The 16,987-nt window shown below is 38.8% G+C and overlaps 1 protein-coding gene across 2 annotated transcripts in view; it reads left to right on the forward strand.

Moving 5' to 3' along the window:
- The window catches only part of Sptlc3 (serine palmitoyltransferase long chain base subunit 3), a 139,220-nt gene that overhangs the window by 88,061 nt on the left and 34,172 nt on the right, over positions 1–16,987 (forward strand). For both annotated transcript variants that reach the window (XM_015476042.2, XM_048811319.1), the window contains exons 8-9: positions 4,180–4,399; positions 12,509–12,635. In XM_015476042.2, coding sequence (XP_015331528.1) covers positions 4,180–4,399; positions 12,509–12,635 — 347 coding nt within the window. The remainder of the gene's footprint in view (positions 1–4,179; positions 4,400–12,508; positions 12,636–16,987) is intronic.

Below are 16,987 nucleotides of genomic sequence, written 5' to 3' on the forward strand. Positions count from 1 at the left end.
TTCCCATAGGATCTTCCAAAGTTAGAAATGTAAAATCAATAGTTTACAACTGTACTTCAACTTTTGAGAGGTGTATTATGAACACGGATCACGGTGATGCCTTCTCAAAGCCTCCTTTGAATTTTAACTTCTAGGATTTTCTTTTTTTCTCTTGCTCATGGTCTGTCAACATGGAAAAAGTACCCCCACCACAAAGAGCTCACATATCATATATTTTTCATAATGCCAAAAAAGATCAGTCAGCCAAATCGGAAAGTTCCTGAGAGGTATCACTATTGTCATGTATTTTTAAAATAAATAAATAAATAAAAATTTAAAAAAAGATTTAAAAAGACTAGGTACCAAGGCTAAAAAGTAAAAAAAAAACTCCACAAAAGTAATATAATAATAAATATTATTATTAAGTTATATCAATTATGATTAATGCCACCAACCATAGGTGTTATTTTATTTTTATACATAATATAGAGGAGTCAGGATTTGTAGGCAGGTCTGGAACCTGGGTTCAAATCCTGATGTTGCTGCCTTCAACTATGTACCCTCAAAGGAGATATTTTGCAAGTATTAAATGAGATCATATAAGCTGGTCTTTGTCAGAGGCCTGTCCCATAGAAAAGCCACACAAAGAGTGGTTATCTTTTTCATGATATTTGTTTACAATTGAGGAAGTTGCAACATATATTGGCCACAAGGCTTTTTGCTCTTCATTCACACCAAGAGCAGATGTCAGAGGATGGAATCACAATTTACCATGTGTCTGCTCCTTGCTATGTATTTCACAAATGCAATCTTGAATAATCCTCTCAGTGCCCCTGAGGTTATTTTGAAGATGAAGACACTCAGGCTGAGAAGCCTAGATAACTCTCCCCAAGATAGATAAATGAGATAAAGCAGAGCTAGGATTAAACACAGGTGACCTTGGTAGAACAAAGGTTCAGTAGAAACACAAGAGTCAACCCATCTGTCCACATCCAAGGAAGTAACCACGGAAACCCAAGATCACTCATTTCAACCTTTATTACTAGTCTATCTAGACTTTAGTTTCTTTATAAAATGAGAAGATTGAAACTTGAAGTCTCAATAAATCTATGATTTATGATCCCATGATTTCCATATATCTATGTAAATATTATAATGCAATAGTATTATTTAAGTATTCTGATCTGCATTTTCCTATTGTTTTAAAATCATATTTTTGTGGGGGGTTTTTTTGTCTCTGAGAAATCTAGATTTCTTATCAACTCGTGGTGGTTCAGAAATCTCCTAATTATTTAAAAACATACTGGATAAGGAAAATATCCCAAATAACCTGGAACCTAAACTAGCAAGGGTGGAGCCCAAACTTCAAAAAAATGCACATATAAACTTATGCTGAAGTCTCAGAATGCCATCTGATTTAAGAATAGACTAAGTAATCCATTTGGCTCTCCAAAACAGTATAAATTAAGAATTGAGAATGTTAATGGTAAACACTATCCTATATCTCTATGGTTTAAACACGTAAAAGCAAAGAATAATGAAAGAATAGTTATTTTCAATCATAACTCTCTCCCTATCCACCTCCTCTCATCTTTGGACCCACCAGGGTGATTTTTCCACATGCAAATTGGCCAACCAATGGTTTAATTTCCAATCCTGCCAGTGGATATTATGGTTTATATGTGGAGAGAAAGGTGATGAGAGGGAGATTTCAAAAGGGAGTCTTGTCACTTAGCTAATACACACTATGTAATAGAAAATATATAAAGAAATGATTCACTGACTTGCTGGTTTAAGAATAATTCAAGTCCCTGCACAGAGCTTCAAATTAACTGGTGGAATTATCTTATAGTTATACTTTAGTTGTTTTTTCTTCTATTGAAGTTAAAAATATAATCTTTCCTTTACAAAGAACAAAATGCTGTTCTTTCTTCTTTGTTGTTTTGGGTGCTTTTTTTACAATAATTCATGATAATAAGGTAGTTTTTATGCAAGATTTAATATCCCACTAAAAGAAAAGGTTCAATTAAAATATGATCACACTGAGAAAATGAAAACAGTATAAAAGCTGAGTTCTCCCTAGGACTCTATGTGTGCCCTGCATTAACTTCAGAAATCAGCAGTACTGTACAGTCATTAATCTTAGAGGAAGAAATATAAACCAGGTGGGCAGGCTCCTAACATCAGCTAGACTAGCCCCATGGAAGGATGGTTAATTACCTGCCGAGAGTGTCTATAAACACTATTCAACATTAACTGCCTCCTGTCAAATCCAGTTCCAGAACAAAGAATGGCTATTTGTGGCATGTCAAATATTTTTAGCATATTTGTGTTACCAACTTATAACATTTTAAAGATGAGAAGAAAGTTCTAGAATTCCAAAGGCCCAATGCCATCTATTATGTTTGACACCCACAATGACACCCACGTGCCTCATTCCTAGAAGATTCAATGCAGGGCATTGTCAAGAGCTCCCAGTTTTCCAAGTTAGACCTCATTGCAACCACGTCCTCCTACATGCCTCCTCCCAGGAACAATAACAATTCACTGAGCACTTGTGTGTCAAGCACTTTACGAGCACGATTTCTAGTTATATTCTAAAGACCCTGTGAGGAGGGCTCCCTTGTCATGCTTATTTTACATAGGAAGAAACTGAGGCAGAGAATGGTACATAAGTTGCCCAAGTTTCCAGCTAGTGGCCATAGTCTAAATTTAGGCAGTCAGATGGCCATCCTGGCTCCCCTTCCATGCAGACAGCTTCGACAAGCAGTCAACCTAAGGAAATGTTGGAATTAACTCACAAATTTACATAAGAGAAGATATCCAAAGTAACTTTGCAAAAAACACAAATGTTGCGCTCAGTGATAATCATACTCTCCCCAAACTCACCTACTTTGGTCTGGATAACTATGCAACCAGCTGCACTATTGTGATCCAATCAACCTCACATATAAGCTTATTTTTTTTTAAATACACTAAATTTAATCTAATAAACTGATTATAAAGGAAGCAGTAGTTCAACTTTGTTTGATTGAATTGATTTAGTCCTTGAACTAAATGAAAGGGGTGCTAGCATTGTTTGACAAACTCCTTTGTGTGGCGAGCATGTTGAGTTTGAGTGTTTTCGTGAAACTCGCCTGTCAGGGCAATCAAAATTGTGTGCCGTGTAGACACAGCCCACAGTTTTCTGAGAATGGATGAAAGTCCAAAGTTCTAAACCCATGGAATTCTTAAAAAAAAAAAAAAAAACATGTAAATATAAATTTTAATTTTATTGATTGACATTATATTTTTCCCTTGGTTGGAAGATTTAAGTGTTTTTGCAGTTTACAATCCCATGAAAAATAAAATACTTAGGTCTAAAGCAAAAGGATTCCTCTGTAGCATTTGTCTTCAAAGTGTTGTCCTCAACCACTGGTGTCAGCGTCTCCTGGGAGCTTACGCACATTCAAAGCCCCACCCTAGACCTACTGAATCAGAAACTCTCTGGTAGGGAACACAACTTAAACCCTTGGGGGATTCTGACACTTGCTCAACATCCTTCCATTGCCCAAAAGGAACAGAAAGAAGGAACTCCACAGGATGCTTCCAATAAGACTTTGACCGGTAGTGAGTACTGAACAGAGGTCCTAGGGATTGTCTATTATGCTGTAATCAATGCCATGATGTCTTAAGTCAGTTTTTTGTGTGTTTTTAATTCCTTCTTTTAATCTTTGGCAAATCCACGCACTTAATTTAGGTCAGACAGGCCTGGCCAAACAGGCAAAAGCAGGTAGATAAAAATGGGTCACCATAGAGCAATTTATAACTAGTAGAATACCTAGAAGCCAAAAATGGTCAGTCTAGTTACATTAATCAGCTTTACAAATAAACTGGATCAAAAATAAGGTGGGTTAATTGTTGGCTTGGGTTAATTGTTGGCTTGGAGATTAACTGTAAGAACCCAAAGTGGTTCAAATTCATTGAATGTAAATTATTTTATTCAAGTAGCTTAGACGTGCCAGACCACCCTTACAAGATTGAGAGGACTGTCTTATTTTTTAAAAAATATGCCTTGAGAAGAAAGGAATGATATGTCCCTGACACACCCTAGTTGTGTCAGAACAGGCTATCTAGGATGGTTAGAAGAGAGACGAATAGAGCTTCACAGGAAAGTATTTGTTGATTATGAGCATTTGATTATGAGCATTTTATTCCTAGCATGGAAGGTTCCATTGTGAATCTGCCCCAGATTGTGGCTCTGAAGAAGAAATACAAGGCCTACCTCTACATGGATGAGGCTCACAGTATTGGGGCCTTGGGCCCAACTGGCCGGGGTGTCAGAGAATACTTTGGAATGAACCCTGATGATGTTGATGTGTACATGGGCACCTTCACCAAAAGCTTTGGATCCTCTGGTGGTTATATAGCTGGAAAAAAGGTAAGGAAGGGATTCCTTATGTCTTTTTAAACCCTGAACACCCCAAAGCATGTCAGCAGGGCTTCTCTGAATTCTTTGAAAGTATCAATTCAATGCACCTTGTCTTGTCTAATCTCTGTAACCAGTTCAGAGCCAGACAAGGCCTGGAACAACCTGGAACTCACACTCCAGTGATAAAGAGAAACCTGGGTTGAATGATTACATTATAATAATAATAAAAAAAGAAATGCTAGCAGTGTGCACAAGGTACAGAGGATCCAGACTCTCCAGGGTAGGATCTGGGATCTTTTAGAACGAATTTCAATCTATAATTGAAATCTAAATTTTAAATGAAGACAGATATTAAAGAGGCTGACCCCATGGGTTTTAAAAGTGTTGATCAAAAGAATGACAGGATCAGGAACAGACTTTTAAGACACTTTGTCTACAAAACCATACTTACTCATGTTGTTGGATAAGTGATAGGCCAAATATTGTCATTCTCTAATTTCTTATCTATATAACTAAAAAAAAAAGTTCTGATTTGATGTGATTAGATGATTAAATGAATTCTAACCCTGTTATTTGAGAGTCCATATATCACCAAGGGGTTTGTAAACATACAAAAACAAATATTGGAAAGAAATTTTAAAAGAAGAGGGACAAGAAGAAAATCGAATATTCAAACTCTCCAGATCAGGGAGTGAGTTGTCAACCTCCTTACATACAGCCTTATCCAACTCTTGCAGGTCATCTAGCACAAGCCTACACCTGTCCTAAACAGATTGTGTGACCATGGAGTTTGGTTCTACCTTGCATTCATGGCACCACAGGCCCCAAACTAATGCATGCAGGTGGCGTCTATAGCTTGTCTAAAATTCCCAGTTCCCTTCCCACTGTGACCAGCAGGAACACAAGCTCAGCCTCCTGGTAGGAGCAGTGAAAGTCTGTGATTTAAAATAACGAATTTCATTTTAGCCACTCTCCTTGCCATGAGATGTACAGATGCTTTAAAATGTTCAGAGTTTAAAGTAGTCTTTTACCCTCCAGTAAGTACTGCTTTCTTCCGGTGCTCGAAGCATGGTTTTTCATCCTACTCTACTGGCCCGTGGGAATTAGCAGGCTAATGCTAAAAACATAGGAGAGGCCCAGATTCTTACAAATGTCAGCTAAATCTAGGAAAGGTTAAATATTCCCTCCCTAACTGTCACAGCAGTGGGATCAGAAGGTCTCAAATTTAGAAGCTCCCTCATCCAGGTTACATTGCTTTGTGAGGTTGTGGTTTTGTGATTACTTTAGCAGCAGTCTGAGCTACAAAATTTGTAACCAAGCGTAACTATGTTTCCTGAGCCAAAGGCACCTGAATAAACTGAAGCAAGCAGATCCTTGAAATGCTGTCAAATTGGGTAGATGTCACATTTTTCTCTTTTGAGTGTCTTCGTTTGTTACCCACTTTAAACAAAGGCCTGTGATTAGCTGAAGTTAGGACCAGCTTGCTATGATTTTCTCCTACTTTCCAACCTGAAGTCAGTAGCCATATTTAAAAGTGGAGGTACTCTTGCCTACATGACATCTATTCATTTGGGGATCGAGACTAAGCAACTGTAAAATTATTTACATTAATTAGGATTGCAGAATAAGTTTTTACATTTGTTCATGTCCTTGCACTTTGAAAATTCAATTTTGTTCACCATATTTGGATCCAGCAAGCTGCCTCATGCACACCCCTTCTCTCCTTCCCCTCCTCTCTTGTCCCCAAACTCCATGTTACATGCAGTCTCTGAATGCACCACTAGATGGCAGCAGGAATTAGAGAGTGTTTGGCAGAGGTTCATCAGCCAGGGCCCTAAACCAGCAAGATATGAAATCTTGAATACACAAGGTAGTTTGGAAGACCTGGAGAGTGAGCAGAGGACACCTAAAAAACTGCGTGTGTGGATCATTCTCTGATGATTTTAAATTTAGTCAGACCCATATCTTTCTGGAACAGTTTGGGTGAGACCATAATAAACCCAGATAAGTTTATTTCCTTCCAACCTAAATAGCCCATGAAGGAATACAATTTATGTATCTGCTCCTTGATATCTTTATAATTTTTAACTATATTAATTTAAAATTATATGTACGTCTTACTTAAGTAACATATTTTATTCCCCTAAATTTTATATAATTTTGTGAACAGTTTCATTTTAAAGTCTGTTTTAAACTATGCTTTTGAATCAAAAGAGCATAGGATTGGGCAAATAGTAAGAATTTTCATTTGAAAAAATATTCCTATTCATCTATTTAAATAACTAGTGCACAGTTTTCAAAGTTTATGAAACTTTGGATATTTGGTAGTATATATTTCAAGGTGGTGGGGGGGACTACAAAATAGATCTAAGATTCAAAACCAATGGATACAAAATTAACCATAAAAAGTTAAGTGCACACTCTTAGTCTTGACATTTTTCTGAAACTTTGGGTTCTTGGTGAATCTTGAAATTGGAAAATAATCATGCAAATACAAAAATCTAGAAAAAAGATTTGAAAAAAAGACAAAAATATATGGCTCTGAAATCTCTTCAAATGGCCTTACTCATGTAGAAGGATGATATTCCCAAAAACAGTGTTTGGGAAGTTCTAGAAATCCTTGAAGAATGGGTCAGGGTCAGCTTTATACATTAGTAACTGAACAAATCATATAAGAAATCAATATCTTGATTGATTGAGAAAAATTGGCTTAGTGCTCTCCTGGACCCTCCCTCACCTTAAACTAAGCCCACTCTTGGTCTGGTTTGGAGAGATAATGAATCTAATACCAAGGATGGGGTGTTCTCCAGCACCAGATTCTTTGGATTCAGATGTGTTTGGGTCTCAGCCTTCCCCTCATAAATGTCCTACAAATTTATCTCTGCTAATTAGAGATTGTTTCTGGGCTGTGGCTTTCTTTCCCTACCTCAGGTAAACTATCAAAGCAATTTCTCAAAAGCTTGCAAGAGTTTTTAATTTTGCTCACATGGTGTTTGGAGCTGCTATATATACAGAGTAAATAGTCCATTTGGAGGACCCTGTCCTTTTAAGACCTTTCAGATGAAATGTCAGATAATCCCTTCCTTCCCCATGTCAGAGCTCCATGCCATGAATGACTTCTTTGAAGAAAGCCTGAGGTGATAGGGCTAGGTTTCTTTCTGCTTTCATTTCTTTCTTTCTTTTAAGTTTTATTTATCCAGTTGCTGGGAAGATGTGTTGAACACAGCAGACCCTCGGTTTTTATCCAGGCATAGATCTGCACACTTCTTGCATGCCTTTGCTATTCACTTGCTTCCACAGCCTCCAAAGGCTGACCAGAAAGTTGCAAATGAATGAAGCAAAGGTTGTCCTTATGACTGATAGGTTGCAGGGCTGAAATTCTGAAAGAGGAGAGTGGGATAGGGCAGCAGAGTTTGGGGTGATCATTAGCCCCAGCAGCCTGCATGCCAGAAGGAGGCAAGCCCCTTGCAGAAGCCAGCTCTGCCCTGGGTGTATTTAACAGCCCTTTGAAGTAAATAGGGGTCATGGAATGAGTACCAAGATGTTTATTCTAAGAGCCTCCTGTCTGATTTCCTCCAGAAAACCCACCCTTGTCCTTGAACTCCAGGCCTATGGGTAAAGAAAATAATCAGGGTTTTGAACTTACAAATGGACTTAGAAACCTCATTCTGAGCAGACCTCTAACCCACACTGAAGAAAGACACTACCCAGACTAACCTTACAAAAGACCAAAGCCAACGCCTAATTCATGGCTCAAGGAGCCCAATGGGGGGTGTGGAAAGAAAGGAAGGGAATCAGTAAGCAAGAATTGAGGCTTTCCTTGACACTCTCCAGAAGTAACTTAAAGACTCCCATTTTCTGAATCACACAGCAAATTAACCCCCACCAGCAAATTCAGACTGAGAGAAAGTGAACTCAGTCCAAAGGAATAATAATGTAATATGGAAGGTCTTTGTGTTGTATTGATGGGCTACTTACTCAAACTGAGAATGTTTGTGAAATTCTCAGTTTATGAAAGAAAATTGGAGTTTGGGACAGTGGGAATCAAAAGAGGCTTTGTTTCCTTGTCTGGTCTTGGTCAGCAGTGCCCTTCAGACCAGGAACATTTGCTATACTTGTTCCTAAGAATGCAGCTTAGTACTCCCTATATACATCAAGGAGTCCTGCTATCCTTCTTCCATCTTTGAAACCCTTCTCCCTTCCACTAGATAATTAGGATGTGCTGGGCCCCTGCTAAATACCCACTTCTGTGGATTTTAGGAAAGTGTACTAGCTCTATCCCTGTTCCCAAAGGGCTTTTCTTTCCTTTGAAGAAACAAAAGTAATAGACATGAAACATTTAAAGACAGAATTCAAGCTGTGGTTTAGGACATGTAGACTGGTTTATATCCAGAATTCTTCCCCTTCTCCCCCATGAAAGGAACTATCTCTGTGGATCAAGAAAGTACCACAAAGTAAATAAAAGTTTCATTGGTTTTTGTGCTCTCCTGGACCCTCCCTCACCTTAAACTAAGCTCACTCTTGGTCTGGTTTGGAGAGATAATGAGTCTAATACCAAGGATGGAGTGGACTCCAGCACTAGATTCTTTGGATTCAAATCTTCATTCTGCCACCTGTTGTGAATAATTTTCTGAACCTCTCTGTGACTCAGTGGTCCCATCTGTAAAATGGTGATAAAAGCAGTACCTATCTCATAGAGTTATTGTGGAACTCAAATAAGTTAAACACCTACAAAGTTCTTAAAATGGAGCCTCACATAGGAAATGCATATACATTAGCAATGGTGTCAATTTTTAGCCCCATTTTCTCTTCAGAGTCATTCAGTCTGTCTTCATGTCTGAGTATTCCTTTGTTTAGAATGCCACTCTTTTTCTTTCTTTTCACTGCTGTTGCACCACCCCTCTAATCATGAAAGAAGATCATGAGCTGAATATCGTTGGCTTATGGTGAGAGGTTATCTGTGTGTAGTTACATAACCTTAGGACATTACCTCCTGCAAAATGATGGAGCTGAAATAAAGACATTCTGCAGAGTTTTATCTTTTTGCCCCCTCTACCCATCCATGTTACATGCTTGACCCACCCACTCTCTCCTACTTGGTTCCTCCAGCATCATGTGAGAAGGTACTCGCTCTCAACAGAGAAAGAAAATCCCTGCTGGTTCTCCCTAGAGGTGCTGGACACAGAACTTGAAGGGCAGCCTGGTTGTAGCAACCTGGAAAATGATCGCTTTCTTTTAGAGGTATACCAGATGCCCCAGAATGAACTTCCTGAATGCTACCTGGCTAATGCCTTAAGTCAGGACATCATCGTACACATGCTCTTTGACTAGAGGAAAACTCTCCCAAAGAGTTTCACCAAACTGATTTATGATTCACAAAAGAACAGAATAGACATAAAGTTAATTTTCATCATAAACATGAATAATGGATGCCAGGAACCAGAGTATGGTCCCTATCTGTCCTCCCTCCTGCCGCAGTCCGGCTGCAGCAGAATAATCAGGGGGGTGACGAATAACTTCTGTAGCTTGATACAGCAGGAGTAGGAGCCTTTTATTGCAGGACAGGAGCAGTATTTATACATTCCACACAGCTTATCTAATTAGCATAAACTAGATACATCAGTCAACCAATCAGGAATCTCTACACTTAATGGCTCGCTTTTGTTACTTCTCAAACCGCTCCCTCTGACATTTTGCCAGGCACCATCCAGACTTGTTTACGAACTTTAACATTCCCCTGGCAAAATGCCAGGTGTTATTTTGACTTGTTTACAGACTCTAACACCCTCCCCTCTTGGACTGCCACACATAGGTCAGAGCAAGTCTTTGGCAAACACTGACTAGAAGGAAAGATGGAAGGAAGGAGTGGGAAGAGGAAGAAAGGGGAGAAGAGAGAGAGTGAATGAAAAAAAGTGAAGAAAGGAAGAAAATACTAAGGAAAAAACATTTCAATGGAAAAATTGAAATGAAAAAATAAATAAATAAAGAGGGGGGAAGGGAACCCGAGTCCAAGGAAGACAGAAAGAAAGAACCTAGGAAGAAAAGAAGAAACAACCAAAAGGAATAAACCATTTAAAGTGCAGAAGAACGAGGAAGAAAGTAGAGAGGAAGGCAGAGTGGAAGAGGGGACTTAGAATGAAGGACCTTGGAGGAGGCAGGAAGGACAGAATGGAGCTTTTGGCTCCCCCTAAAGGCCAGGTAGAGTCATCACCTTACTGATTTAACCTTCACCCACCATATGTGAGACTGACCAGCCACTTTACTGAGGAAGATGAACTTCAAATGTTCAAAATACTTGTAAATTAAAAAAAAAAAAAAACATGCCCACAAATACCCCCAAAAAAGATGGGAAAATGAGAGGCAGGGCCCATTCCCAGGCTCAGAGGGGGGAATATTTATATGACCAGTGAAGGAGGGTTAGGAGGATATGGACCTACCCAAAAACAAAAGCTCTCAATTCCTAAGAGCTCTTCCCAGTTCACAGCCATAAGGAATAATTTAGAGACTTAAAGGGAATTTTAAGCTATGATGATATCCTAGAGAAAATGGTGTGTCCTTTAAAGACCTCACTATTAATTCATATTTACCACTAACTGCCTTAGTTTTTCTACAGGACATCCAGAGAGTCCCAGGCCATGAGCTAGTAAAGTCAAGCTGAACACATGAAAATACCAGCTCTGAGTCCCTCCCCATTGTGGCATTCAATTTTTGAAACTTCTTAGGACTCTCAGCAAACTTTCCTGGGACTTTATAATTGGCCCCAGAAGTTAGTTAGGCATGTGGATTAAATATTGTTCCTACCCCTGAAAACCAGCATTCTGTAATGGCTCAGCACTCCAAAGATTGTTATACAAAAATTCCAATAGGTCTCTATGGCCTAAGGCACAATCCGCATTTATCTGATCCTATCCTATACTCTGGTTTAATTTCCCACTATCCCTACCTAACTAGTTCTCTGCTAGCCTACAAAAATGTGTATCTGTTAGTCTTTGCTAAATAACAAACCACCCCAAAACTTAATGACTAAAACACCACATGTATTTAGCTTACAATTCTATATATAAACAATATGGGCTAGGCTCGACTGGGCTACTTTTTGGTCTCATCTGAACTTGTCCTTGTGTGACAGTCAGCTGTTGGGTCAACTGATCACTGGATGGCTGGAGTGGCCTTTGCTGAAATGGCATTGCTCTTCTCCACATGCTCTCATTCCCCAGCCAGCTAGCTCAGGCTTCGTTTGCATGGCAGCTTAAGAAGGTTCTGAAAGGACGAAATTGCTCTTAAGGCATAGGCTCAGAACTAGCTCACCATCACTTCTGCCACATTCTACTGCTCAAAGTAATTCAGAAGGCCAGCCCAGAGTCTTCTGTCTCTCGATGGAAGGGCCTACCAAGTTGGATTGCAAAGATGTATGGGTACAGGGAGTAAAAGAATTACAAAAATTTCTTTGCTAACAAATCAAATATACATGCTTTCCGCTCTCTTGCCTCTCTGCACCTTTGATTTCTCCCTTGTGCCACCCACTTCTTACTAGTTTTCTTTTCTTGTTTATCTTCATTCTTCAAGGCTTAATCGATCCCATCTTCTCACTGGAAGCTTCCCTATCTATTCCAACTATCTACCAGCAGCCTCTCTCTTTCCTATGCATCTTGTAGCCCTGTTAAATACATGTATTTGCATATCTATTATTTCTTGTACCCTTCCGCTTCCATAAGCATGATCATATGTAATATTCTCAAGGGCAAGAACTATTTCCTGTATTCTTTGGATACTCCTGAATACTAAGGCAGGCAATGTTCATATGTAGTAGGCATTCAGAAGTGTTTCAGAAATCATTTTTCCTTCATACATCTGGTTTTAAGTTGGAGACCTTAACTTCAAACTTGTAGCACCCCCCTTTATACTGTTCATAGGTATTTGAAGGAAAGACTAAGAAAAAAGGGATAGAAAAAATAAGCAATTGGAAATCCCCATTGGAAACCAGAGTACCTTCATCTTTTGAGCTGAAAAAATCAAAATATCTTTTGTTGCAATGAATGGGGATGGAACTAGATTTAATAATCACCACCAGTACTGATATTTATTTGCCTTCTTTTTTGGTTTCCTATTTTCTTTAAGGAACTTGTGGATTATTTACGGGTTCACTCACATAGTGCTGTTTATGCAACATCCATGAGCCCCCCGATTGCAGAGCAAATCATCAGATCACTGAAACTCATCATGGGCCTGGATGGGACCACACAAGGTAAGAGCATCTTCAAAGAGCACAGTTCCCTTGAACTCCTCTCTCAAACCTCTCTGTCAGTCAGCCTCCTTCTCAAGTACACACCCTTGTCTTATGAAGTCCAATTTGTAAATCAAATTGAGTGACAAGTATACTGTAGCTGTTGTCAGTACACACATACATACACACATGTACACACACAAATCCTTTGTTAAACAAAGAAAATCTTCTAATTCACCCTTTTACATGATTAGCAAATTTGGACCATTTTGTGTGATCCATGTTAAAATGAAGTAAACATTGTGGGGTGTGTGTGTGTGTGTGTGTGTGTGTTTGCCTATACATGTTTGAGCTCTGTCTCCTATATTTCCCAGAGACCAAATTAGTCTATTTAATATTCATTTCTTGAAACGCTTTTGTATTTTTTTCCGGCAGAGGTTAGGCAAGGGAAAGCCACCAGTGGCCACTTGAGGACCTATGGGGAAAACACACACAATAGCTTTCCAGTCATTTATTTGTCATTGGGTCACCTCAGCTAAAATTTGGCTACTTTGTTCAACCCAAATGAATATAATCTTCTTTTTGAAGAATTTCTTTTTGAAGAATGGTTTCATCAAAGCCTCTTGGAACTGTCCTTCTATCTTTCAGATCTCTTTTATAGAGTTTTTACTATGTGTCACATACCAGTGGGGACTTCAATGATGAATAAAGCAACTCTCCCTGCCAGGCAAGCTAGTAAGCACATTTATAGAAGTAGCAAATTATACTGACCCCAGAACAGGCCACTAGGCTAGGCAATTCTTGTATTTTGTCCCTCCTTCCAGCTGGTACAAAGCCTTGTGTTGTTTAGTGCAAACTTCCAAACTTATTTCAGTAGATATATGGTGATATCCCTCTTTTTTAAATATTATTAAAGGCAGCAGAATACTTACTCAGTATGTGTTTTACCAGAAACCTAGGACCTGTTGGCCATTCACAACCTGAAATTCTGAAATCTCAAATGCTCTAAAATCTGAAACAAAATTTTTGAGAGCTGACATGATACCACAAGTGAAAAATTCCACATCTGACTTCATGTGATAGGACATAGTCAAAGCAAGTGATTAAAAATATTTTATAAAATTACCTCTAGGGGGCTGGGGTTGTGGCTCAGTGGCAGAGCACTTGCCTCACACATGTGAGGCACTGGGTTTGATCCTCAGCACCACATAAAAATAAATAAACAATATAAAGATACTGTGTCCATCTATAACTAAAAAAATATATTTTTAAAATTACCTCTAGGTTAGGTATATCAGGTGTATGTGAAACATATATGAATTTTGTGTTTAGACTTTAGTTCTGTCCTCCACATATCCCATTATACATATGCAAATATTCCAAAATCCAAGAAAATCTGAGATCCAAAATACTGCTGCTCACAGCATTTCAGATAAGGAACAATCTGTGTTCCTCATTTAAAGCAGAGAAGAATAAGGCTGGTCTGGTTGAAGCAGTGTCTCCATACATTCTGACCGATAGCCCCTGCGGCCCTTCTATTAAGCTGTAGTTCTCCCCAGGATACTTATCTGGAAACCACAAAGTAAAACATTTTTTCCCCCTAAATCAGGAAAATGGCCTGAAGAATGGTTTCTGATAATTTCTCTTCCTCCTATAAAATTCAGTGGTTGATTGATCTCTAAGGTCTTCCTTGGGATTGCATCTTGTTAAATGCTCTTTGCAAAAAGGAAATACAAACCCAGTTTAGGAAGTCCTGATTTTATAGGCTGAAGGTAGTTTAATCTACTTAGCATTGCGTGGCCTTCGGAAAGTGATTTATCTTTTCAACCCTGAGAAAATTACTTAAATTTTCTGTGCTTCAGTTCCTCCAGCTGTAAAATAAGGCAAATAATATTTATGTGTCTAGGTTTCATAAGAATTTGGTACATTAATCCATGTTGAATAGTTTTAAATGTGTCTGGATATAATAATAAGTCCTACCTAATTGTGTATTATTGTTATTTGCTATTATTACTGAAGTGTTCAAGAAGTATTTGAACACTTTTCAAGGATGCCGTAGGAAAAATTCTTACTACAGAGGAAAGTAGGACTAGATGTCTATCCTGACCCTTAGTCAGGATAAACTAAGTTACACACCATAACAAATAAACCCTGATAATCTCAGTGGCTTAACAGAATCAAGTTTTATTTATCGCTTGCACCAAACAAAGCTAATAAAATCAGACAACTCTTGGCACACTTCTTGTCTATAGGGCAGTGATTCAGGTCGTTTTCAGGCTTGGCCATCTTGACTCATAGCCTCTATGGTCACCAAAGTTGAGAGAAAGGGAGGTCAGTCTGCAAGTGACACTTATCACCTTGCTTGTAGTTCATTGGCAAAAATTGGTCACATAGTCATACCCAAAAAGAAGAGGTGGTAAATTAAGAGATATGGAGATTAGGCCAGGTGTGGTGGCGCATGCCTGAATCCCAGTGGTTTGGGAGGCTGAGACAGGAGGATCGTGAGTTAAAAGCAACCGTGAGGTACTAAGCAACTCAGTGAGACCATCTCTAAAATAAAATACAAAATAGGGCTGGGGATGTGGCTCAGTGGTTGAGTATCCCTGAGTTCAATTCCCAGTACCCCCCAAAAAAGAGATATGGAGATTGTATAAGCAGTTATTTCTCAGCCTTTAAAAACTAAAGCTATTTAGAGTTACATTCATTTCTGTGTGTCAAGTTATCTTAAAAAACATTTCAGGGGCTGGGAGTATGGCTCAGTCATAGAACACTTACCTAGTATGCTCAAGGCCCTGGGTTCAATCCCCAGCGCCACAAAAATAAACAAATAGATGAATAATACTAAACTTAAAAAAAAAAAAAAAAAACTGGCCTGAAACCATTGGCTTTCCACAAAGCTGTATTAATTTTTTCTTGAACTTCAAGCACTTCTTAATGGAAAATCAATTATTTGAGATTTAAGCAAAAATGCAAGTGACTTGTCTCATAATAATCAAAATTATCCTTTGGTATTATTTTGAAGATGATTAACTAGGAAAACGTTATTTTGAAAATTAGCCTAAGTCTCAGCAGGGATTTTCACTAATTTCTTAAACTCTTTGGTGCTTTGTTCTTAGAATCAGTTGATTTATATGTATACAACTTTACAATCATTTCCTTCCCTCCTCTGGATTGCTTTACCCCTTCACTGCAGACAGAACTCGCTGTTTATCTGATCAGAATTGAAGATCTGCAGAAAGATTTCATTTGAAGATATGATAATTTGCCCTTCAGTAGTCATCGATCATCAATTTTTCTTCCCCTGAGGTGGGAACTATTTCTCTTGGTTCTTTCCCTCAGTCTTATGATTAAGCAATTATTTGGTTATTATTTTTAACCTCATACTTGAAGTTTCTCACTTTACTCCTCTTGCTATCTTAAGAAAGAAAGAAAGAAAGAAAGAAAGAAAGAAAGAAAGAAAGAAAGAAAGAAAGAAAGAAAGAAAGAAAGAGAGAAAGAAAGAGAAAAAAAAGAACAGAGAATTCTGTGTGTACAGTCTATTTTCTTAGAGCCAAGATAGCAGAAATAGGAAGACAGATAGGAAAGTTTCCTTTCAAATAAATGAACAAAGGAAAGCAATAGAAAACTCAATTGACAGAATCATCAGCCAAGTTTCAGGTGGTTCTGCCTGGCACATCTTTTGAAGAATTCAAAGGCACACAGTGAATGATCACACTGGCCTCATTTACAACAATGCTTGCTTTAAAGAAAATGAACAGAAACAGGTTGGGAATATTGCATTAGCTTACCCCTTTCTACAGAGACAGACTGCCTTTCAGGGTAAAGTTGCCCAACACTCAAAGGGATGCACTGTCATGCTAGAGCTGACTTACAGGATCTGAGAAAGAGGAGCCTGGCTCCAAGCCTTCATCTTCAGCCCACTCCACTGCAACTGTGATTGGAGCCTTTCAAGGCTTTGTTTCTAGTGGAGTTTGGGGAGCGGTTGGCCAGATCTGTTCCTTGATGAATGTCTTCACTTTAATCTGCAATGCAAAGCCATACGCTTCAAAGAAAGGCAAGCTACAGGAATAAGGTCAGTGTTCCTTTGATGCCAAGGTTCAAAGATGAAATAGCAGTCCCAGTGAAATGACAATGTTTATGCACAAACAGCCACCTTCACTCTGCAGCCAGGCTGCTGGTGGAGTTAATGCACACAGGCTGAGGGGCTGCAGGCCGGGTGTGCATTCCATATGCACCAAGACCAGTTTAATCTCCTGGCCTGTCACTCTGTGCAATGCAATGAGCCCAAAGTGGAGATTTGATTTCCCCATCCTAATGGATGTTGGGTGGTCCCTCAGCCAAACCCATGCTGTAAGCTCCTTAAGGGCAAGAAA

The sequence above is a fragment of the Marmota marmota genome, unplaced genomic scaffold (genome assembly GCF_001458135.2).
Source record: "Marmota marmota marmota unplaced genomic scaffold, marMar, whole genome shotgun sequence".
NCBI classification, from domain to species: domain Eukaryota; kingdom Metazoa; phylum Chordata; class Mammalia; order Rodentia; family Sciuridae; genus Marmota; species Marmota marmota.